The sequence below is a fragment of the Stegostoma tigrinum genome, chromosome 4 (genome assembly GCF_030684315.1).
Source record: "Stegostoma tigrinum isolate sSteTig4 chromosome 4, sSteTig4.hap1, whole genome shotgun sequence".
Lineage (NCBI taxonomy): Eukaryota > Metazoa > Chordata > Chondrichthyes > Orectolobiformes > Stegostomatidae > Stegostoma > Stegostoma tigrinum.
This window is the reverse complement of record NC_081357.1, coordinates 95,982,031-96,005,924: the sequence shown is the minus strand read 5'-3', so window position 1 is coordinate 96,005,924 and position 23,894 is coordinate 95,982,031. Positions and strand designations below refer to the sequence as shown.

The 23,894-nt window shown below is 47.9% G+C and overlaps 1 protein-coding gene across 4 annotated transcripts; it reads left to right on the top strand.

Annotated features, from left to right (window-relative positions):
• Positions 1-4,034: 4,034 nt before the first annotated feature.
• On the top strand, positions 4,035-22,174 carry rbm34 (RNA binding motif protein 34). 4 transcript variants are annotated; one of them, XM_059645546.1, is made up of 11 exons: positions 4,035-4,162; positions 7,866-8,028; positions 8,239-8,375; positions 9,631-9,856; positions 12,305-12,364; positions 16,218-16,261; positions 17,752-17,835; positions 18,879-18,942; positions 19,030-19,072; positions 20,477-20,595; positions 21,576-22,174. In XM_059645546.1, the coding sequence occupies exons 1-11, from the start codon at positions 4,128-4,130 to the stop codon at positions 21,870-21,872; spliced, it is 1,272 nt and encodes a 423-aa protein (XP_059501529.1). In that variant the 5' UTR covers positions 4,035-4,127; the 3' UTR covers positions 21,873-22,174. The 4 variants fall into 4 exon arrangements, with proteins under 4 accessions (XP_059501529.1, XP_059501531.1, XP_059501530.1 ...); XM_059645548.1 differs by having other exon boundaries at positions 4,088-4,168; XM_059645547.1 differs by having other exon boundaries at positions 4,089-4,205.
• Positions 22,175-23,894: the final 1,720 nt, after the last annotated feature.

The following is a 23,894-nucleotide window of genomic DNA, read 5'->3' as shown; positions in this document are numbered from 1 at the left end:
TCCCTCCCCCCCCCACCTTCACTCCCAGCTCCCTCCCCCCCCCCACCTTCACTCCCAACTCCCCCCCCTTCACTCCCCCCTCCCCCCCCTTCACTCCCCCCTCCCCCACCTGCTCCCCCCCTGCCCCCTCCCCCACCTGCTCCCCCCCTGCCCCCCCTCCCCCACCTGCTCCCCCCCCGCCCCCCCTCCCCCACCATCACTCCCAGCTCCCCCCCCTCCCCAACCTTCACTCCCAGCTCCCTCCCCCCCACCTTCACTCCCAGCTCCCACCTTCACTCCCTCCCCCCCCTTCACTCCCTCCCCCCCCCACCTTCACTCCCCCCCCACCTTCACTCCCCCCCACACACCTTCACTCCCCCCCCACACACACCTTCACTCCCCCCCACCCCACCTTCACTCCCCCCCACCTTCACTCCCAGCTCCCCCCCCTCCCCCACCTTCACTCCCAGCTCCCACCTTCACTCCCAGCTCCCTCCCCCCCCACCTTCACTCCCAGCTCCCACCTTCACTCCCAGCTCCCTCCCCCCCCACCTTCACTCCCAGCTCCCTCCCCCCCCCCACCTTCACTCCCAGCTCCCTCCCCCCCACCTTCACTCCCAGCTCCCACCTTCACTCCCCCCCCACCTTCACTCCCTCCCCCCCCCACCTTCACTCCCCCCCACCTTCACTCCCTCCCCCCCCACCTTCACTCCCCCCCCCACCTTCACTCCCCCCCCCCCACCTTCCCTCCCCCCACACACCTTCACTCCCCCCCCCACAGCTTCACTCCCCCCCACACCTTCACTCCCCCCCCACACCTTCACTCCCCCCCACCCCACCTTCACTCCCCCCCACCTCACCTTCACTCCCCCCCCACCTTCACTCCCAGCTCCCTCCCCCCCCACCTTCACTCCCCCCTCCCTCCCCCCCCCACCTTCACTCCCAGCTCCCTCCCCCCCCCACCTTCACTCCCAGCTCCCTCCCCCCCCCCACCTTCACTCCCAGCTCCCTCCCCCCCCCCACCTTCACTCCCAGCTCCCTCCCCCCCCACCTTCACTCCCAGCTCCCTCCCCCCCCCCACCTTCACTCCCAGCTCCCTCCCCCCCCTTCACTCCCAGCTCCCTCCCCCCCCCTTCACTCCCAGCTCCCTCCCCCCCCCACCTTCACTCCCAGCTCCCTCCCCCCCTTCACTCCCAGCTCCCTCCCCCCCTTCACTCCCAGCTCCCTCCCCACCTTCACTCCCAGCTCCCTCCCCCCCCCTTCACTCCCAGCTCCCTCCCCCCCCTTCACTCCCAGCTCCCTCCCCCCCCCCACCTTCACTCCCAGCTCCCTCCCCACCTTCACTCCCAGCTCCCTCCCCCCCCCACCTTCACTCCCAGCTCCCTCCCCCCCCCTTCACTCCCAGCTCCCTCCCCCCCCTTCACTCCCAGCTCCCTCCCCCCCCCCACCTTCACTCCCAGCTCCCTCCCCACCTTCACTCCCAGCTCCCTCCCCCCCCCACCTTCACTCCCAGCTCCCTCCCCCCCCCACCTTCACTCCCAGCTCCCTCCCTCCCCCCCCCCCACCTTCACTCCCAGCTCCCCCCCCCACCTTCACTCCCAGCTCCCCCCCCCACCTTCACTCCCAGCTCCCCCCCCCCACCTTCACTCCCAGCTCCCTCCCCCCCCCACCTTCACTCCCAGCTCCCTCCCCACCTTCACTCCCAGCTCCCTCCCCCCCCCACCTTCACTCCCAGCTCCCTCCCCCCCCCACCTTCACTCCCAGCTCCCTCTCCCCCCCCACCTTCACTCCCAGCTCCCTCTCCCCCCCCCACCTTCACTCCCAGCTCCCTCCCCCCCCCACCTTCACTCCCAGCTCCCTCCCCCCCTTCACTCCCAGCTCCCTCCCCACCTTCACTCCCAGCTCCCTCCCCCCCCACCTTCACTCCCAGCTCCCTCTCCCCCCCCACCTTCACTCCCAGCTCCCTCTCCCCCCCCCCACCTTCACTCCCAGCTCCCTCCCCCCCCCATCACTCCCAGCTCCCTCTCCCCCCCCCACCTTCACTCCCAGCTCCCTCTCCCCCCCCCACCTTCACTCCCAGCTCCCTCTCCCCCCCCCACCTTCACTCCCAGCTCCCTCTCCCCCCCCCCACCTTCACTCCCAGCTCCCTCTCCCCCCCACCTTCACTCCCAGCTCCCTCTCCCCCCCCACCTTCACTCCCAGCTCCCTCTCCCCCCCCCACCTTCACTCCCAGCTCCCTCTCCCCCCCCCCACCTTCACTCCCAGCTCCCTCCCCACCTTCACTCCCAGCTCCCTCTCCCCCCCCCCACCTTCACTCCCAGCTCCCTCCCCCCCCACCTTCACTCCCAGCTCCCTCCCACCCCCCACCTTCACTCCCAGCTCCCTCCCCCCCCCACCTTCACTCCCCCCCCCTTCACTCCCCCTCCCCCCCCCACCTTCACTCCCCCTCCCCCCCCCCACCTTCACTCCCCCTCCCCCCCCCACCTTCACTCCCCCTCCCCCCCCCACCTTCACTCCCCCCCCCACCTTCACTCCCCCTCTCCCCCCCCCCACCTTCACTCCCCCCCCCCACCTTCACTCCCCCTCTCCCCCCCCCCCACCTTCACTCCCCCTCTCCCCCCCCCCACCTTCACTCCCCCTCTCCCCCCCCCCCACCTTCACTCCCCCTCTCCCCCCCCCACCTTCACTCCCCCTCTCCCCCCCCCCCACCTTCACTCCCCCTCTCCCCCCCCCCCCACCTTCACTCCCCCTCTCCCCCCCCCCCCACCTTCACTCCCCCTCTCCCCCCCCCCCCACCTTCACTCCCCCTCTCCCCCCCCCCCACCTTCACTCCCCCTCTCCCCCCCCCCCACCTTCACTCCCCCTCTCCCCCCCCCCACCTTCACTCCCCCTCCCCCCCCCCACCTTCACTCCCCCTCCCCCCCCTTCACTCCCCCCCCCTTCACTCCCCCCACCTTCACTCCCCCTCCCCCCCCTTCACTCCCCCCCCCTCACTCCCCCCCCTTCACTCCCCCCCCTTCACTCCCCCCCCCTTCACTCCCCCCCCCCTTCACTCCCCCCCCCCTTCACTCCCCCCCCCTTCACTCCCCCCCCTTCACTCCCCCCCCCTTCACTCCCCCCCCCCCACCTTCACTCCCCCCCCCCACCTTCACTCCCCCTCCCCCCCCCCACCTTCACTCCCAGCTCCCCCCCCCCACCTTCACTCCCAGCTCCCTCCCCCCCCCACCTTCACTCCCCCTCCCCCCCCCACCTTCACTCCCCCTCCCCCCCCCACCTTCACTCCCCCTCCCCCCCCCCACCTTCACTCCCCCTCCCCCCTTCACTCCCCCTCCCCCCCCACCTTCACTCCCCCTCCCCCCCCACCTTCACTCCCCCACCTTCACTCCCCCTCCCCCCCCCACCTTCACTCCCCCACCTTCACTCCCCCTCCCCCCCCCACCTTCACTCCCCCTCCCCCCCCCACCTTCACTCCCCCTCCCCCCCCCACCTTCACTCCCCCTCCCCCCCCCACCTTCACTCCCCCTCCCCCCCCCACCTTCACTCCCCCTCCCCCCCCCCACCTTCACTCCCCCTCCCCCCCCCACCTTCACTCCCCCTCCCCCCCCCCACCTTCACTCCCCCTCCCCCCCCCCACCTTCACTCCCCCTCCCCCCCCCCCACCTTCACTCCCCCCCCCCCCCCACCTTCACTCCCCCCCCCCACCCACCTTCACTCCCCCCCCCCACCCACCTTCACTCCCCCCCCCCCTTCACTCCCCCCCCCCACCTTCACTCCCCCTCCCCCCCCCCACCTTCACTCCCCCTCCCCCCCCCCACCTTCACTCCCCGCTCTGCCCCTCCCCCTGCCTGGCCACTCCGAAACACAGTCACAGCAAGCTGCAGATGAAGAGTGAGTGATCAATGAGTGTCAGTGTCAGTGTCCGTGTCCGTGGAGGAGGCGGGTGGGATGCGGGCGGGGCGGTGTGCAGAGTGAATCCCCGGGACTGGGGGCTGGTGATCGGGCCAGGCCGGACCCTTCCGGTTCCGGGCGGTTCGAGCCGCTCGGCAATCTCCGGGGACAGCAATCTCACACACACACACACGCCACTTCCGGCAGCCAGGTGGAGGGCGGGGGAAGAGATTCAGCGGCGCACTTCGGGAACCAGGAACATGGCGGACATGAAGAGGAAGGAGAGGAAAGAAACGTGAGAGTGAGAGTGTGTGTGAGTGGCCGGGAATGGAGAGAGAGTGAGTGTTGTGTTGGCTGGGATGGTCAGACCGTAAGAAATAGGAACAGGAGCAGGCTGTTTGGTCCCCTGACCCCTGACCATGACCATGACCCTCATCATGAACATGACCCTGACCCTGCCCCGATCCTCATCCTGACCCTGATCCACCAATCAATGGGATCGTGGCTATTTCCAACATTCCCCAAGTCCACTTTCCTGCCTATTCCCCATAATCCTTGATTCCTTCACTGATCAAGAACCTATCTACCTCAGCCTCAAACATGAAAAAGGACTGCCCCTACCAGCACATTGTGACAAGGCATATCAAAGATTCCTGGCCCTGAGATAAGAGAAACCTCCTCATTTCTGTGTTAAATTGGTGCCCCTTTTTGTCTGAGACTGTACCCTTTGATCCTAGACTCTCAGATGAGGAGAAACATCCTATCAACATTCACTCTGTCAAGCCCCTTATGTTTCAATTAGATCACCTCTCGATCTTCTAATCCCAAGTGGTTAGAGTGCCAACACTTTTAATCTTTGCCCATAAAACAATCTGTCCCGACTAGGAGTCATACTAGCAAAATTTCTTTGAACTGCCTCCAGAGAAATTATGTATTTTCTTAAATAAGGGGTCCAAAACTGTTCACAGTATTCTAGATGTGGTACCACCAGCACATTGTACAGTTGCAGCAAGACTTCCCTACTGTTATATCCCAGCCCCTTTGAAATAAGGGCCAATATTTCATAATCCTTCCTGATTACCTGCTGCACCTGTATACTAGCTTTCTGTGTTTCCTGCACAAGTACCTCCAATTCCCTTTCTGTTACAGCTTTCTGCAGTTTTTCTCTATTTCACTAGTACTCTGTTCTTTTGTTCTCCCTTCCAAAATGAACAACTTCACATTTTTCCTTATGTTATACGCCATTCGCCAATGTTTTGCCCACTCACGTAACCTGTCACTATCTCTGTAAACTGTTTCTGACCCTCTCACAAACCTGCTTTTCCACTTATTTTAGTGTTATCACTAAATTTAGCTACAGTACATCCACCTCCTTCCTTCAAGTCATTAATATATATTGTAAACAGTTGCGATCACTGTGAAACCCTGCTGGTCACAGGTCACCAACTTGTAAAAGAATCCCTTACCCTACTCGCTCTTTCCTGCCTATTAACCAATTCTGTATCCATGCCAATATACTACCTCCAACATGGGCTCTTACAACAATCTTTGGTAAGGTATCGTTTCAAACACCTTCTGGAAGACCAATTACAACTCATCTACAGGTTCCCCTCTCTCCAGTCTGGTTGAGACTTCTTCAAGAAACACTAATAAGTTAGATATGATTTCCCTTTGTGAAACCATGTTGATTCTGCTAAGCTAGATTGTATTTATTCAAACATGCTATTACTTCCTTAATAATTGATTTGAACATTTTTCAACAATAAATGTTAGACTAATCAGCCTGTTGTAACCCCCTTTTATTGTTTCCCTCCTGTTTTGAATAGGCAGATCACACTGAAGACTGTCACCTTAGCAATTTCCCAATCTTCTGGTACATCTCCAGAATCTAAGAACTTTTGGAAAATTACAACTGATGCATCCACTATCTCCGTAGCTACTTCTTTTCTGATCCTAGGATTGACGCCATCAAGGCCAGGGGATTTAACTGCATTTAATCCCTTTAGTTTGTCAAATACTACTGCTCTATTGATGGAATTTAAATCCTCCCTGTATTCTTTAATATTAAAGGGGATAAGATTGGTGTAAAATATCTGTTTAATGCTTCTGCCATTTCCTTGTTACCAGTAAATATCTTCCAGATTCATTTTCTAAGCGGCTTATGTTCACTTTAGCCTCTGTAGAACTAGAAAAGAGAACATATAGAAACAGAATTCTACAGTGCGGAGAGGCCATTCAGTCCATCAAGTCAGCACCAACCCTTTGAAGAGCATTTCACCCAGACAAAGTCCCCAGCTATCCCTGTAACCTTCCATCTCCATGGCTAACTTGCACATCTTTGGACTGTGGGAGGAAACTGGACCACCCAGGGGAAACCCATACAGACGCAGGGAGAACGTGCAAACTCTGCACAGACAGTTGCCTGAGGATGGAATCAAACCCAGGTCCCTGGTGCTGTGAGGCAGCATTGCTAACCGCTGAGTCAGTGTACTCCTCATGGTTTAGATAAAGACTCGGGGAGTATACTTCTACAACAGAGATGGAGAAAGACAGCCAGCAAGAGTGAAAATCCAGAATAGGGAGGGACAGAATATATACCGAGGATAGAGAGATTGTGTGTGTGTGTGTGTGTGTGTGTGTGTGTTTGGATGTTTGTTTTTATGCCGAAGGTAGAGACCGAGAGAGATTCTCAGGAGTGAGAGTTTTTGCTCCTTTCTCCGCTGTCTTCATCTCAATTATTCTTCTTTATTTCTATGTCTTTCTACCTTTGTAATCACCCAGCATTCCCTTTAATATGGCTTGGTTTCACACTGAGTGACTGACTCTGGGCGATTTAAATAAGGGAGTCTTCACCTTGGGAGGGGCTGGTTGGTCAGACCTTGCCAGTGAGTTGGGTTGCGAGAGTTTCCAGACCTTGACCCATACATGAGACTTTGTCTGTGACCCAGACCCGGGTCTGTTAGTGCTGGCTCCAGACCATGACCCCAGACACCGACACTGAAGGCAAACCGCCGGCGTGTCAGGTCCAAGGCCCTTGGCATGCACATGCATGTAGCACCTCAGAAAGGCCTGACACAGTGAAAAGTGAAGGTGTATCCAGATTAATTCACCACGTTCAGACAGAGCTGCTGCTATTTTTCGTTGTTTCCTACCGCTCCTGCCTGTGCTGCTGCTGATTTTCGGAGTTAATGAGCAACGTGTAGAATTGTTCCAGGGAGAAGGCAAGAGATTGGCACCAAAATTTGGCACAGGTGGCTCAGTGGTTAGCTCTGCTGCCTTGCAGCACCAGTGATCTGTGTTCAGTTCTGTGGAGTTTGTACATTCTCGCTGTGTCTGCGTGGGTTTCCTCCTGGGGCTCCACTTTCCTTCCGCAGGCTAAATATCTGCAGGGTCGGTGAATTGGCCGTGCTAAATTCCCCCTGTGGTGGTGTCCAGGGTGTGCAGGCTAGTTGGGTTAGCCATGGGAAACGCAGGTTTCCAGGGATGGGGTGGGATGCTGTTCAGAAGGTCATGTAGACTTGATGGCTTGCGACCACACCGTAGGGATTCTATGATTCTAAGATATCTACACACACACACACACACACACACACACACACACACACACACACACAGGGTGCAGGCCCACTGAGCTGACTATGTGATCAAGGTGATCAATCTTCTCAGGGACCCGATGAGCCTGTTTTTTTGTGACAGGAAGTGTTAGTAACCCAGCAAAGAAATTGGACATAATTAGGGTACGAAACTGAGGGGAACTGAGAATTTTGTTACACGATGAGTTGTGATCGGAAATGCATCACCTGAAAGTGGATTTAAAAGAGAATTTGAGAACTATTTGAACAGGGAGCAAGAAGATAAAGCAGGGGAATGCGTATAATTGTAAAGTTCTTTAAAATGGCCAGTACATCTTGAATGGACTGAAAGGTTACTTCCATAATGCTGTTCAACTGTTTGAGTCTCTTGTTTTTGCTGATCAACTTTTCTCTCCAATTCTGCAGTACTGGAATGAATGAAGCAATGGGAAGCTATGTGGTGGGCCAGGTGGCTAACAGTCTGTTCCAGAAGCAGGCAAGGAAATGTAAGACAAATCCACTGGTTACACTCTTCAGCAATCCACCCTCTGCTACTCAGCCAATCTTCACTCCTGTGCCAGAGAGCGCGGTAAGTCCCCCCATGGTGGAGACACAAAAGGCTAACATTTTCCTGCCCCTGTGTTTAAGCAGTTGATTCACTGTTAACTCCCATTGCACCAGCACAACAGTTCTTTAAGTCAGGTCAGCAATAAAAAGAGGCTGAGAGCTTGAGTGGATGGGGCTTTCTGCTCTTACAGCGGTTTTGTGGGGTGGTTAATTTGAGATTGTTCACCCTCAGGTCAGCTGCAGGAAGAGGGATCTTGTGGAGGATGAATCTGATGCAACCGCTCAGGCCAAGCAACAGAAGCTGGATCAGAAGAAGCCTGTTTGTGTGAAGAAAGAACTCATAGCTGCTGAGAGGAAATTGGCCCAGTGGTGAGTGGTGGTAGTATTATCATATAACCCGTGGGTATAACTTCATTCTGTTAGTGTGGCAGCAACTTGTCACTTTTAAGTGTCTTTATCAGAATGAAATGTCTGAAAGCACTTTGTGGGCACGCAAAAGCAGAGTTTGGCATGGAGCCACTCAAGGAAACCTTAGGACATGTGACTTGGTGAAGAGTCAGATTTTAAGGAACATCTTCAAGGAAAAGGTAGCAGCAGGAGAGTTTCAAGGAAGGACTTTCAGAGCTTGAGGGCTCGAGGGTAAACAAGGAAGATGAATTTTAAAGTTGGAGGTTTCCATAACTGAAGCCAGTGCAGCTGAGTGCGCATGGGGAGGTGGTGAGCAGGACTTGGTGAGAATGAGGATCTGGACAGCAGAGTTTTGGATGGCCTTGAGTTCACAGCTGGTAGTGTGTGGGAGATCCATGTAGCACAGATGGTAGAGTGTGGGAGATCACATTTATTTCCTATACATTGTTGCCTTTGAGGAGGTGGTGGTGAGCTTTTTTTGAAGTGCTGCAGTTTGTGTGCTGTAGGTAGACCCACAGTGCCGTTAGGGAGGGAGTTCCAGGATTGTGACCCAGTGACACTGAAGGAACTGTGAAATATTTCCAAGTCCCACAGGTACGCTGACCAAACCCTTATACATTTGCAGCAAGGCTGTTATAATGCTGCACCTTTTATGTATTTAACAAACTGTCCTCTCCTTTTATTACAGCTGCTCTATTCAGCAAATGCATTGCTTCAGATGATGCACTGATCTGTTTCTGTTTCCAACTATTTTAAAATGCCATCCTAAACTGGTATTACTGTTGTACAACTGCCAGATACGGGTAATCTTCTGCAGGAGTGTGGCTCAAAGCTCCTTGCAAAATAGCTTGAGAACTGGGAGATTTCACTTCCTACCATCAGTATGATCAATGCATAGCAAGGATGCAGCCAAGGAGAGCTGGACTGGCAGAAGGACAAAATGTATTGTTTTGTGGCAGCGAGTCAGCATTTTAGAGGGGAACATGCGGGAATGTCAGGATTGTGGGGGAGCAGTATTGGAGGGTGTCAGAAGATCAGACTTGGTGTCAGAATGTGTGGGGAATGCAGGATTGGGCAGGAGGTAGTCGGGGGTGTTGAGAGTCAGGATCTTGGAGAAACGTGGATTCATAGGGTGCAGAGAAGTTGGAGCAGATAGTAACATGACAATTGTCACCCTGCCTCTCTCTCAGCTGCCCTCTCTTTGTATCGTTTGCAGCGAGGATGCCTTGAGAGCAGCAGATGAGGAAGGTGAAGGGGACCAAAACAGGAAGCAGAAACGGAGCAAGAAGGCAGAACAAGGCAAGTTGCCAGTTGCTGGGGAGGTAACGAAAGAAAAGGCTGAAGCTGGGAATCAGAAAAACACAGCCAACCCTGCTCTAGAGAGGATAAAGAATAGGAGGACCCTGTTTGTTGGGAACCTGCCATCAGATTGCAGTAAACAGGTGAGAAATGACTGAGGGTTTGTGTACCATCTGCTGATCAGAAGGACAGCATGCTTAAAGGGACTGTGGGTCAATACTGCGATCCTCAGTTAGTTCATCTCAGTCAGGATCTGACAGTACAACAACGTGCCTCAACACAGCACTATTAGTGCATCAAAACACCCGAAAGGGGCTTCACAGCAGCATAGTTCACAAAATGAGCTACTTAAGGAGGTGTAATGACAGATGAACAAAAGCTTAGTCAAAGAGAAAGGCTCTAAGGAACATTTTTAACAAGGAAAGAGGAACTTAGGCAGGGAATTCCAGAGTTCATGACCTTACTGGATGAAGGCACAGTCACTAACATGGTAGCAGAATGGGGCACAGATAATATAGTCACCCTCTCAAAATGTTCATGCTAATATAAATGCAAAATGTTGTGAATAGTGGAAATTAGAATTAAAATAGACAGTGCTGGGGACAGTTGTTATGAAGCAGAGGCTGACCCCACCCCCATCTGATAACTAAAACCGAAACACCCAGAGAAGGTCGCCTCCCCTCATAATCTGTTAAACGAAGTGTGAAAAGAGGTATAAACTGCCTCTCATCTCCCAATCTGTTATAAAGGAGTGGTTAAATAAAATAAAATCCTTTCATTCACTCTATCATCAACAAGTAACAATTTATTTATCTAATTCTAACAGTACACAAATTTAACAGAACTACTAATAAACCCAACAATTCCCCTTTAACTACTAACTAATCCTGTATAAAATAAAATTCTAATGGTATGCTGTTCCAATAAATATAAGCCCCACTTATATAAACTCAAAATAAATTGAAACTTCATCGCTCAAAATTACAGCTAATGTTCATCCTCCGGAATGCTCCATGCCCCGTCTGGTTATTTTCCATCAGGAGCTCCTTTCTCTCTCAAATTCTTGTGTCAAGAATGCTTCTCTATGTCAAATTTGTGTCCAGCATATCAACTAAGAGTGCTGCTGTATCTTTAATTTGATGATTTTCTGAGAGCTTAGAGAGTTCTGTGAGAGCCAGTGATTTCCCCTTCAGCTGATGGGTTGTTAACTCTTTTGGATGGCACTTGCTCTCATACCAATTTTCAAATGCCCTCTGTTATATCCTTGATAACCTATTAATTTCTTACACTAGGATTGGTCCTAGGTTGTCAAAGCCATCAGGTTTAAATTTATCAGAGATAATGGGAACTGCAGATGCTGGAGAATCCAAGATAATAAAGTGTGAAGCTGGATGAACACAGCAGGCCAAGCAGCATCTCAGGAGCACAAAAGCTGACGTTTCGGGCCTAGACCCGCTCTGATGAAGGGTCTAGGCCCGAAACGTCAGCTTTTGTGCTTCTGAGATGCTGCTTGGCCTGCTGTGTCCATCCAGCTTCACACTTTATTATCTCAGGTTTAAATTTAATTAGTTTTCAGTTTCTATGTGCCTAGTTTAAATTAGTTGGCTGATTTTCACACTGGTTGCCTGGGCCGTTAACCACATAGTCTTTTGATGCAGTGTTTCAATTTCAGAAGCTCTTTGCACACCTGCACTTTTTTAAAATCTCCCAGCCTAGAAAAATATTTCATCTTTTAAAGGAACCACACATCTTCCCCTTATCATTTTACAAACATCAAAAACTGTACCTGGCTTCGCAACAGAGTAACAAGTCTGGCAGTATCTGTTGAGCGGAAAATGGAGTTTTTGAGCCCAGTATGACACTTCGGACATAGTTGATTGTGCATTTCCAGTATTTTCAGTTTTTCTTTTTCAGATTTACACTACCTGCAGTATTAGCTTTTTTTAAAATCAGTTTTAAGGTTTGGACTTTATTATGCATCTTCCGTTCTCATTCATGTTCACCTATTGAGGTAACTTTCAGGCAGTATTTTAGCAGATATATGAATAATTTGACTTCAATAGGCAGCCCGTGTCCAGAAGGAATTGGTGACTTTAGGTCCTTGGTATTTGAAGCTTTTCACCTGTAAAGATTTTATTGATTTCTTTTATGAAGTGGTAGTAGCTGGAATCATCAGGTTGATTTCTGTGAATCGTTAACAGTTCTATTAAATTTGTACCCTGACCAATATTTATCGCTCAGCTCAGATCAAATGATCTGGTCAGAATCACACTTCTTGCTGCATATAGACTGCTTGCAGCTTTTCCTACATTACAACAGTAATCCAAACCTCTTCATTGGCTATAAAATCCTTTGGGATCTCTGTGCTTGTGAAAGGTATTAGCAATGCATGTTTTTGTGAATACCACAATGGCAGAAGGCAAATTAGATAGACTAAGCCTTGTTCTCACTCCTAATTTTAAGTAGTTAAATTACAGTAATAACATTAAATACTGTTTTTGTATCTGAGAATATTATCCTCCTGTCTCCAAGTGTATCACTTGGAATAAGATATTACATATCGTATTAGATTGTTTGTATCTTTTAAACAGATGATCAAAGTGCTATTTAAAGAGTTTGGACCAATTGAGTCAGTACGATTCCGTTCAGTGGTAAGACCACATTTATTTTTTATGTTACATATTATTGGTTGCAGAGCTGGAGCTGGTGAACTCACTGTCAGCATTTTACTCTGGAAAGCGCCGGGTTCCGTGTGATGAGCATTTCTTTTATTTTCAGAAGGTTGTGGTTTTGATTTCCAACACATTTCAGTGCTTCAGCTCCCAAACCGAGGGGAGATGCTCCTCCCAGTACCATCTCACTCAACCAAAACCAGGAGCCTGTTCTCCCAGCTAGTGAAACCTGTCTTCAGATGTTTCTAAAATGTGTGGATAAAGAGGGTTACTGAACCGAGAAAATACAACTGACCTTGCTCCAGTTTTAAGGTCATACTGCCTTGTCCTTGTCTGCCTGCCAAAGGAATAGGTAACCTCCATCTACAGTGTTAGAACATTTTAATAATGTAAAAAGGCCTCTCGGATGCCTCCCCTCTATCTTCAAAGATCAGTGTCGAACATAAGTAAGAATAGGATGGACCATTCAGCCCTAATCGTACTTTCATCGTAGTTGGTCATCTGATCACTCTCCTTGGTGTCCTGAAAGATCAAAGGTTTATCTCCGACTTAAGTATAGCGAATACTGAAGTATCTGCACTCTGAAGATTCGCAGCCCTCTGAGTGAAGTAATTTATTTTCACCTCATTCCAAAAATACCAACCAGTCATCCCAAGATTATGACCCCCCCACCACACACACACACACACACACACACACACACACACACACACACACACACACACACACACACACACATTCAAGATGTCCCAGTGAGGGAAACAGGCTCTGGATTGAGCTATCAAGTTCCTTCAGAATCTTGTCAATTCAGATCACTTCTCTTGCTTATAAACTCCAAAGAATATAGGCCCAATTTACGCAGCCCCTCCTCACTACACAATCACCTTATCCAATTTAGTGGATCTTTGCCGGTATTCACTGCATTCTGTCCATTAACTAATCTTTTATCCGGGTAAATGCATTATTCCTAATTGATGAGTAGTTACATTGCGTATTACCTTTTGTTGTGAATTAAATGCATTTTTGGGAATCCATGTCTCAGAATTTTAGAAAAGTTACAGAAAGAAGGTGCCTATAGAGCCCATGTTTTCTACTCCAGCTCCCTGTAACAGCAATTCAACTAGACCCCCTTTCCGAGCCTTTCCCTGAACCCCTGCTAGTCTTTTCTCTTTGGATAATTAGCCAGTTTTCTTCAGTGCCCACCAAACATTCAGTTCGTGCATGTCGGATCTTAATCACCAATGTGTATAAAAGAAGTTTTTTGCACATGTCGCCTTTATCATCACTGTAAATTAATATCCTTTGGTTTTTGACCCATGCCCATCAGAAACAGTCTCTCCCTATCTACTCTGTCCAGACACCACATGCTCTTAAACATCACTTCCAAATCGCTTCAGCTTTTTCCAGTTTGAAACTTTTAGGACCATTCTTATGAATTTTTTCTGCAGCTTTTCGTGCCTTGGTATCCTTCCTAAAACGTGATGCCAAGAATTTATACTCTTATCTACTCGGTTATGTCCTCAAAAATCTCTAATCCATTTGTTACAGTGTCATTTTGCTTTGGTAAATCTCTGACACATTCTGATATTTTTTAAAAAATGAGTCTGGTCCATATCTTCATAATGTGAGCCATTTAGACCCAGTATCATTCTGGTGAATTTGCAATGTAAATCCAAAAATGTGGCTCTTCAAATGGGACCTCATCAAAGCTTTCTATAACTAAAATACAGCTATCTCTGTGGCCCCATAAGGAGAGCAGCCTTTTCCCTGACTTGTACAGGCAGCTACAGTCACAGAAATCTACAGCCTTTGGCCCATCACATCCATGCCAGTCAAAAACAGCCACCAAATGATTCTAATCCCTCTACCCTTACCTTAAATCTATGCCCCTAGCCAAAGATCCCTCCACCAGGGGGAAAGTTTTATTCCTGTCTACCTTGCCTATGCCTCTCATAACCTTATACATCTCAGTCGTGTCCCCTCTCAATCCTCTCTGCTCTAAGGAAAGCAGCCCCCATCTGATAAATCTCTCTTCGTAACTGAAACTCTCCAGCACGATCAATGTGCTGCAAAATCTCCTGTGCACGCTCCAGTGCTATATCCCTCCTGTAATGTAATCCCTCCTAATCAATGTTTTATACAGTTCCATCATAACGTCCCTGCTCTTAAACTGTCTGTCTTGGCTAATAAAGACCAGACTACCATGTGCTGCATAACCACCTGCCCTGATACCTTAAGGGACTGGCGAACATTCACAAGGTCCCTCTGATCCTTGGTGCTTTCCAGAGTCCGACAGCTCATCATGTTTTCTCCTCCCTTGTTTGTTCTCCCAAGTACATCACCTCACGTTTATCTGCATTAAATTTTTCACTGATCAGCCCAATTCTCCAGCCTATATAGATGTCCCAGTGAGGGAAACAGGCTCTGGATTGAGCTATCAAGTTCGTTCAGAATCTTGTATCTTTTCAATACAGATCACTTCTCATGCTTATAATCTCCAAAGAATATAGGCCCAATTTACGCAGCCCCTCCTCACTAAACAATCACCTTATCCAATTTAGTGGATCTTTGCCGGTATTCACTGCATTCTGTCCATTCACTAATCTTTTATCCGGGTAAATGCATTATTCCTGCTGTATCTATATCCATCTATATCCTGCTGTAATCAAAGGCTAGCCTCCTCATTATGTACCATCTCACCAATATTTTTCATCCTGCAAGCTTACTAGTCAATCCTCTTACATTCTAGAGAAAATAATTTATATAAACCACAAATAGGACCCAACACTGACCCCTGTGCGACCCCACTGGGCACAGACTTCCAGTCAAAAAACATCTCTCAACTGTCACCCTCTGTTTCCTGCTCCTCAGCCAATTATGGGTTCGATTTGCCAAATTTCCTTGGATCCCATGGGCTGTTCTGTTGCTATCCCATGTGGGAACTTATCAAAAACCTTGATGAAATGCAAGTAGACTACATCAAATGCACGACCTCTTTGAAAAATTCAATCAAGTTAGTCAGACATGACCACCTCTTAACGAAGCCATGCTGACTGACGTTGATTAATCCCTGTCTGTCCAAATGCAGATTAATTCTGTCTGTCAGAATTTTTGTGATTGCTAATTCCTCCCAGTAGTTTCTTCACCACCAAGTTAGACTGATCAACCTGTAGTTTCTTGCTTTATCCCTTGCTCCATTCTTGAATAATAATTGAACAGTTTTTCAAGCACATCTGCTGTTTCTTCCCTCGCCTCACTCAAAGGCCTGAGATACATTTAATCCAGCCTTGGAGATTTACCCACTTTTAAGCTCGCCAGACCACTCAGAAGCTCCTTTCTGTCTATGCTGATTTCTTTAACTGTATCACACGCACGTTCTCTCTGCTTCCGATACCCACATCAACTCTCTCACTAGTGAACACTGACACAACGTATTTATTTAGGACATAACTGAGGCCCAGGATTAAACTAGTCATTCAGGGCATTAATTGGTGGCTGAAGAGGAGAAGGACGGTGGAGTGGATTGACACTTGTCCACTGGTATTAACAATCCTCCCTCTCCACCTCAATAATATATAAATGTATACTTTACTATTTTAAGGAAAGGACTAGGAGATTTTTAAACAGCACATCTGAGACTGAGTGACTAGAAACCCACAGAGTGCAGTTCAAAGGCAGGTAATTACCTGTGACTGGAAGATGATCTGTGGTGACAATGGTGCATTACACGGTTCACCACTTCACTGCAAGACCTAGTTTTGTTGCATTCCTTGCTTTTGATAAGAGCGACATGACTAATCTGATTATGTTTTTCATGTTTCTTGAACTAAAGGCACGTTCAGAGCCCAAAATCTCCAAGAAATTGGCAACCATCCAGTAAGTCACACCACTTGCTCACCAGATGATTACCTTTGTTCATTTTATTCATGAGATGTTGATGTCATTGCCCATCCCTAATTACCCTTCAGAAGATGATAGTGAGCTATCTTCTTGAACCGTTGCTGTCCATGTGTGTTGCTTGAAAGGAAGTTCTGGGATTTTGACAGAGAACAGAGATATATTTCCATGTCAGGATGGTGTGTGGTTTGTAGGGGAACTTGCAAAGTTTGGCGTTCCCAGGTTTGTGCTATCCCTGTCCTCCTTAGTGGTAGAGATTGTAGATTTGGGAAGTGCCGTTGAACCTGGTAACTGCCCTCCTTGTAACAGAGACATAAACCCTACAACAGTGGGGTTTTTCACAGCCCTGCTTCCTCACTCTCCCCTACCCTTGGACAAAGTGCACTTGCATGTTGCAAGTAATCAAGACAGCAGTCATCAGCTTTCGCCACGATAGGTCGGCAGTTAGCAGTGTTTTCAGGGATGGAGCCACTGCAGCCAATTCTGCTTCTGCCCACACTGAACTCCAGGTCGCGCGCGCGCGCGCGCGCACAAACACACACACACACACACACACACACACACACACACACACATATACAACACACACACACACACACACACATACACACACATATACACACACACACACATATACAACACACACACACATATACAACACACACACACACACACATACACACACATATACACACACACACATATACAACACACACACACACACACACACACACACATACACACATACACACACACACACACACACACACACACATACACACACACTGTCTCGTGCATGTTCCCATGTACATCCATGAACGCAGGCACACATACACAAGAAATCTATATATAGTAGCTACACATGGCTTTGATTTCCTGCTTCCCCCTCTCGAAGGCCCTGAGTTGTGGTGATATCTGTTAGTCAGTGCTGACCGGGGATTGAATGTGTCACCTTCCCATTCTGTACAGACTGGTAGCTGTCCTTCTGTACCAAGCCTGTGAAAAGATTACTGGGAATATTTGGACTAAGGTTGAAATTCTTCGACAGCAACAAGTTGCTTGTGGGGTTTTTTTTGTCTTTTGATGGGGTTGGATGTTGTCAGATGAGAAGAGGAACAGGAACACCTGCAATGAGTAGTTAAGCTGAATCGTTTATTTCTGGACGACAAGTTCTATGCAATTTCTTTAAACGGATCCAACCATCTTCATTTAGTTGCAGAAAACTCTGCCCTCCAGTGTTTTTCCTCAGTACGTCTTCAAAGTCAGTACAATGGAAAGTTGTGCTGCATTGTAGCTGTAATTTGGAATTAAAATTGATATGGAGCTAATTCCTCTTTTATCTGCTTGCTCAGTTTATTTTTAAACATTCTGTCATCTTGTTCTACTCACATGTTTGAAAGTACAAATAAACAACAAATTTCTCAATGAAATGTCTTCTCTCATACTACTGTTCCCCCTTGCTAATTTAGGAAGAAGATTCATCCCAAGAGGAACAATATGAATGCCTACATAGTGTTTGAACAAGACAGTGATGCAATCAGAGCGTTGACAAAGTATGTTGTCTGACTCCATTTGTTTTATTTTCATTGTTCTGTCTCAGTAATCTCTGACTTTGAATGAGAACATGAGGCATATGTTTTAGATTTAAATCTGTCGCACAACCTGCTTAAATGTTTAAAAAAAAGCAGAACTGTGGTTGCTGGAAGTCAGAAACAAAAGCAGAAATTGGTGGAAAAACTCAGCAGATTTGGCAGCACCTGGGGACAGAAAACAGTTAACATTTTTGGGTCTAGTGACCCTTCTTCAGAACTCAACTACTGGTAGTTGACAGTGAGTTTTGTGTGGTAGCTGCCCATTGATGACAAGGCCTGGTGTGTGCTGGTTGGAGTAAGGACATGGGAGAAGGTGCTCAGGCCCAAAAATTGTCGAACTCGATATTGAGTCCAGAAGGCTGCAGGATTCCCAAGCAGCAAATGAGGTGCTGTCCTTCCAGTGTGCGCTGAGCTTTGGATCACTGCAACAAGCTGAGACAGAGGTTGTCCATGGAACATGTGATGGTGTGTTGAAGTGGCAGGCAACTGGAAGCTCAGGGTCATTTTTGCAGACAGATGTAGGTGTTCTGCGAAGCAGTCACCCAGTGTGCACTTCATCTCCCCAGTAGAGAGGACACCATACTGTGAGAGTGATTGCTGTAGACTAGATTGCATGAAGTGCAGGCAAAGCACTGCTTCACCTGGAGAGTGTGTTATGGTGGATCATGTCAGGTGGGACATCAACACCAGCAGTGAGTAATAGGCTGAATCACCTTCAGTGTTACTTTATTGCGTTCAAATGTGCTCATGTGCAATGCTGAGGCTTACAGGGTAACCCCACATTTTGGAACCATTATACATTGAATTTTATTGTTTGATGGAGATTCTCCATTATAATTAGTACTCAATTTTGACAATACACAGTTATTCAGTTTTGAATAGTGCTATGTATTTCTTCATTTATGTTTAACTAGTAGTGTGTGTTTAATGGTGTATTTCTAATGGTTTCTGTGTCTGCGCTTTTTATACAGAGTCTTGACTAAATTTTGCCTTTTTATTTAAAGGAATGGCTATGAAATACAAACTGGCTTTCATATCCGGGCTGACCTAGCCAGCAAGTCAAAAATTGTGAGTTATGCATCAGGAAGAAATTGAGTTAATTCATACTTTCTTGGCTACGTGTTAGCATCTTATTTTTCTTTCTTTATTTTGCAGCATGACCATCGAAGATCAGTCTTTTTAGGCAACTTGCCATATGGTAAGATGAGTCATTTTGTAGCTGGTGATTTGTCAGTTTTATTCTCCAGTTTATCTTGGCCTTTCAAACTGTGCCCTTCCATTGAAGAAAGGATTCATTGTTTATGCAGAGCAAATTGTTTGTGAACTTGTATCCTTCACTTTTGAGATGTCCTGAGAATGTGTAGGATACGATAGAAACTGGCTGTAGCTGTACAAAAGTGGCTTAATGACAGAGTGTGGTGGGGGGAAGGGTTGTTTCTCGGACTGAAGGCCTGTCACCAGTGGTGTTCCACGGAAATCAGTTCTGGGTCATCGTCTGTTTGTTATTTACTTAAATGATTTGGATGAGAATATAGAAGGCATGATCAGTAATTTTGCGGATGACATGAAAATGATGGCAAAAGTAGACATTGAAGAAGGCTTTCTTAGACTGCAAATGGATCTTGATCAAATGGGTCAATGGGCTGAAAAGTGGCAGAGGAAGCTCAATCTGGATAAATGTGATTAATTGCACTTCTGCACAACAAACTGGAGCAGGAATTATACAATTAATGGTAGGGCATTGAGTAGTGTTGTAGAACAGAGGGATGTAGATTGTATATAGGCAGGGTGGTTAAAGATGCATTGAGGACTCTTGCCTTTATTGCTCAGTCCTTTGAGTATAGGAGTTAGAAAGTCATGTTGGCGTTGTACAGAACAGTGGTGAGGCCTCTTCTGGAATGCTTGGGAAATTCTGGTAGCCCGGTTACAGGAGGATATTTATCAAGCTGAAGAGAGTTCGGAAGAGATTTACCGGGATGTTGCCAGCGTTGGAAGGTTTGAGTTATAAAGATTGGCTGATTAGGCTGGAGTGTGTTCACTGGAGTGTAGAAGGTTGAGAGGCGTCCTTGTCGAGGTTTATAAAATAATGAGAGATATACATAGAGTTAATGGTAGTTGTCTTTTCCTTTGAATGGAGGATTTCAAGACTGGAGGAGCACATTTTTAAGGTGAGAGGACAGAGATTTAGAAAAGACATTAGGAGCAGTTTTTATTTTACAGTGTGGTTTATGTGTGGAATGAATTTCCTGATGAAGTGGTGGATGGGGGTACAGTTACAATGGACATTACGTGAATAGGAATGGTTTAGAAGGATATGGGCCAGGAGCTGGCAGGTGAGACTAATTTAGTTTGGGATTATGGTCAGCTTGGACTGGAGGGTCTGTTTCCGTGCTGTATGACACTATAAGTGCAAGATTTTGTTTCTGTATTAACAAAACCAGGAATATAGGCTGAGGTTTGGGGTGTTGTTCCATTTCTAAGAGTAACCTACCCTGCCTGGTACCTGTTTGATGTAATTGAAAAGCTCAGGGGCTGCTAAAGGAATTCCATTGTTGATTGAGCAGCTGATTAACTCACTTTTCTCTGCTGTGTTTGAGTGTAGAGATCAACGAGGACGAAGTACGGGAACACTTCAGGGAATGTGGTGCAATTGAATCAGTCCGGATTGTGAGAGACCGTGAATCAGGAATGGGAAAAGGCTTTGGATATGTGCTTTTTCAGGTGAGATGATCAACACAGCCAAACTGAAACTTTAAAAATATTGCATTGGAATCCAAAGATTCAGAATCAGAGAATGTAGACCCACAAAAGTCAGCCATTCAGTCTTGCACTGGTGCAAGCTGTATGAAAGGACAGTTCACTTTGCCGCATTTTCCTGCTCATTCCCATACTGTTGTCCATGTCAGTTTTCCTGCTTTTTGGAAAAGACCATGGCGTCTGAGCTGGTGGAGAGGGTTTCATGAGTTTTTTTTAACTTTAGATCATGCAGTTAGGTGGGAGAAATCAAACTGTCTGCTCTTTAGAGCACCCACTGTCCTTGTTCCATTGATTTTAATCAAAACGGTGATGCCGTAAGGCACACAAATCAATTTTAAATTTTTGTCCTTTTTTAACGATCCCTTGATGAATTAGACCCTCCTCCAGCCTCCATACCCTCCCTCTCTCTCTCTGTAACCTCCTCCAACCCCTACCACCCTCCCTCTCTCTGTAACCTCCTCCAGTTCTTATAACCCTCCTTCTCTGTAACTTGTTCTGGCTCTGAGATGCACATGCACTCCTCTAATTCTGGGCTGTTGTACGATTTCCATTTTCTTTTGCCTTCCAGTGGTGACTGTGCTTTGAGTTGCTGAGACCCTAAACTTTGGAAATCCCTCCTTAAACCTCTCCGTCTTTTGACCTCACTTTCCTACATTTGAAACACTCCTTTAAAAACACGCTGCTTCGCCCCACATTTTGGTCACCTCTCTTAAAGCGTCTCAGTGTCCGACTTTGTTTGGTAATGGTTCTGTGAGATGGCGTGGGCTGTTCTGCTCCTTGAATGGTGCTGTGTAAATAAAGTTGTTGTCTTTCCCTTACTGGCTTCAAGTTGTTCAGTTTTGCTTGTACCACAGCCAGCACGTGATCATTCCAATAAAAAGGGTGGAGAGATGCAGGGCCCAGTGTCGAAATAATAATGTGAACAGTCATGCTTTCTGTTGCAGAGTACAGATGCAGTAACTCTGGCCCTACAACTGAATAACGCCGAGCTGAAGGGTCGCAAGTTGAGAGTCAGTCACTCGCTGAAGAAGGACACAGCCAGCAGGGTCCGATCAGGGAGTGCTGGGGACACAGCCAACAGGGCTGAAGCAGTGAAGAAGCCATCGTTGGCCAAGAGATTCACTGGGCTCATGGCAAAACCAGTGAAGGAGGATAAAGCAAAGAAGATGAAAATGAAGAAGAAAGTGCAGAAGTGTAAACTAAACCAGCGCAAGGGCAGCAAGCTTAGAAGCAAAAAGTGAAATACTGCTCCTTCTGACGTCCTCATTCTCCCTTTGGGGGCACCAACTCACTGTTAACATTGGCCGGAAATTTCAGCATGGAACTGTAATTGATAGGAAGCCAAAATCTGACCTGCAGATTCTCCTTCCTCCTTTCTTCTGAGCGAATGGTTTGGAAAAAGCCATAATGGTTGAATGTTCATTGTGTGAAGGATTCTCTGAAAAGGATCAGCACCTCTGTTTCCTGGGGCAGACCCATTTGGTTTGTTTGCCTTTGAAGATGCAAGTTGAGCAATAAAATAATTGTATAGAGTTCGAGTTCATTTGCTGTCTTCCACCTCCCACTTGTTTAAAAAAGACAAGAATCAGGAGCGGTCCTCTGGGAAACAGGGGTTCGTGCTGGGGCCTCAACTCTGAGTGATTTGGAGGAAGGGACAGGCAGTATTACAACTAACTTTGCTGATGACACAAAGTAGGAAGAATAGTTGTGAAGAGGATATAAGGAAGCATACAAAGGGATGTGGTTAGGTTAAGTGAGTGGTCAAAGATCTGACAAATGGAATATCATGTGAGGAAAATGTGAAATTGTTCATTTTGGCAGAAAGAAAATAGAAATATTTTGTGTATTTAGAAGTATGTTATCTAAATGATGGGAGGATGCGGAAATATGTGTCCTAGTGAGCTAAGTTGCAGGTACAGCTAGCATTCTGGAAACCTAGTAGAATGTTATGCTTATTATGATGCAGGTAGAAGGAGTGTGCTCTAAGAGGGGGAATTGAATGCAAGAAGAAGGAGGTCATGTTTCTGGAGCTTAGAAGAGTCACAGGTGATTTAATCGAAACATGTAAGATCCACTTGACCAAGGGGACATGGAGAGGATGTTTCCTAATGGGAGAATCCATTACGGGGGTCACAGTTTAAAAATAAGGAGTTGCCCATTTAAGACAGAGAAGGTAGTGTTTTCCTGAGGGTTGAGAAACCTTGGAATTCATTTAAAAGGCAGTGGTTGCAGACATTTAAAGCAGAAGTAGGTAGAGGTATGGAAGATGAGCGGATATATCCAGGAATGTACAGTTGATGTAAAATTGGATCAGTCATGATCTAAATGAATAGTAGAGCAGATATGGCTGAGGTGAGCGTTGATGCAGGTGAGGCAGTAGCAAGAGGTAGACCAGCTAGTGGGAAGGATTTTCCTGGGAAGGAACCAAGGGATCGGTTAAAGTGTGTTTGCTTTAATGCAAGGAGTATCAGGAATAAAAGTGATGAACTTAGAGCATGGATCAGTACCTGGTGCTATGATATTGTGGCCATAACAGAGACATGGGTTTCTCATGGGCAGGAATGGTTGCTGGATGTTCCAGGGTTTAGAACATTTAAAAAGAATAGGGAGGGGGGGAAAAAGAGGAGGGGGTGTAGCACTACTAATCAGAGAGGGTATCACAGCTACAGAAGCTTCCTTTGTCGAGGAAGATCTGCCTACTGAGTCAGTATGGGTGGAAATTAGGAACAGCAAGGGAGTAGTCACCTCGTTAGGGGTTTACTACAGGCCCCCCAATAGCAGCAGGGAGATTGAAGAAAGCATAGGTCGGCAGATTTTGGAAAAGTGTGCACGCAGTAGGGTTGTTGTAATGGGTGACTTTAACTTTCCTAATATTGATTGGAACCTCCTTCGAGCAGAAGATTTGAATGGAGCTGTTTTTGTAAGGTGTGTTCAGGAGGGTTTCCTAACTCAGTACGTTGACAGGCCGACGAGGGGAGAGGCCATTCTAGACTTGGTGCTCGGAAACGAGCCGGGGCAGGTATCAGATCTTGTGGTGGGAGAGCATTTTGGTGATAGTGACCATAACTGCCTCACATTCTACATAGCTATGGAGAAGGAGAGGATTAGGCAGAATGGGAGGATATTTAATTGGGGAAGAGGAAACTATGATGCGATTAGACATGAGTTAGGAAGCATGGACTGGGAGCAGTTGTTCCATGGTAAGGGAACTATAGACATGTGGAGACGGTTTAAGGAACAGTTGTTGGGAGTGATGAGTAAAT

Coding starts and splice junctions, on each gene's coding strand:
- rbm34 (XM_059645546.1), top strand. CDS start 4,128: ATGGCGGACATGAAGAGGAAGGAGAGGAAAGAAAC. Junction 4,163..7,865: donor AGGAAGGAGAGGAAAGAAAC/GTGAGAGTGAGA, acceptor CCAATTCTGCAG/TACTGGAATGAATGAAGCAA. Junction 19,073..20,476: donor TTTAGGCAACTTGCCATATG/GTAAGATGAGTC, acceptor GTTTGAGTGTAG/AGATCAACGAGGACGAAGTA.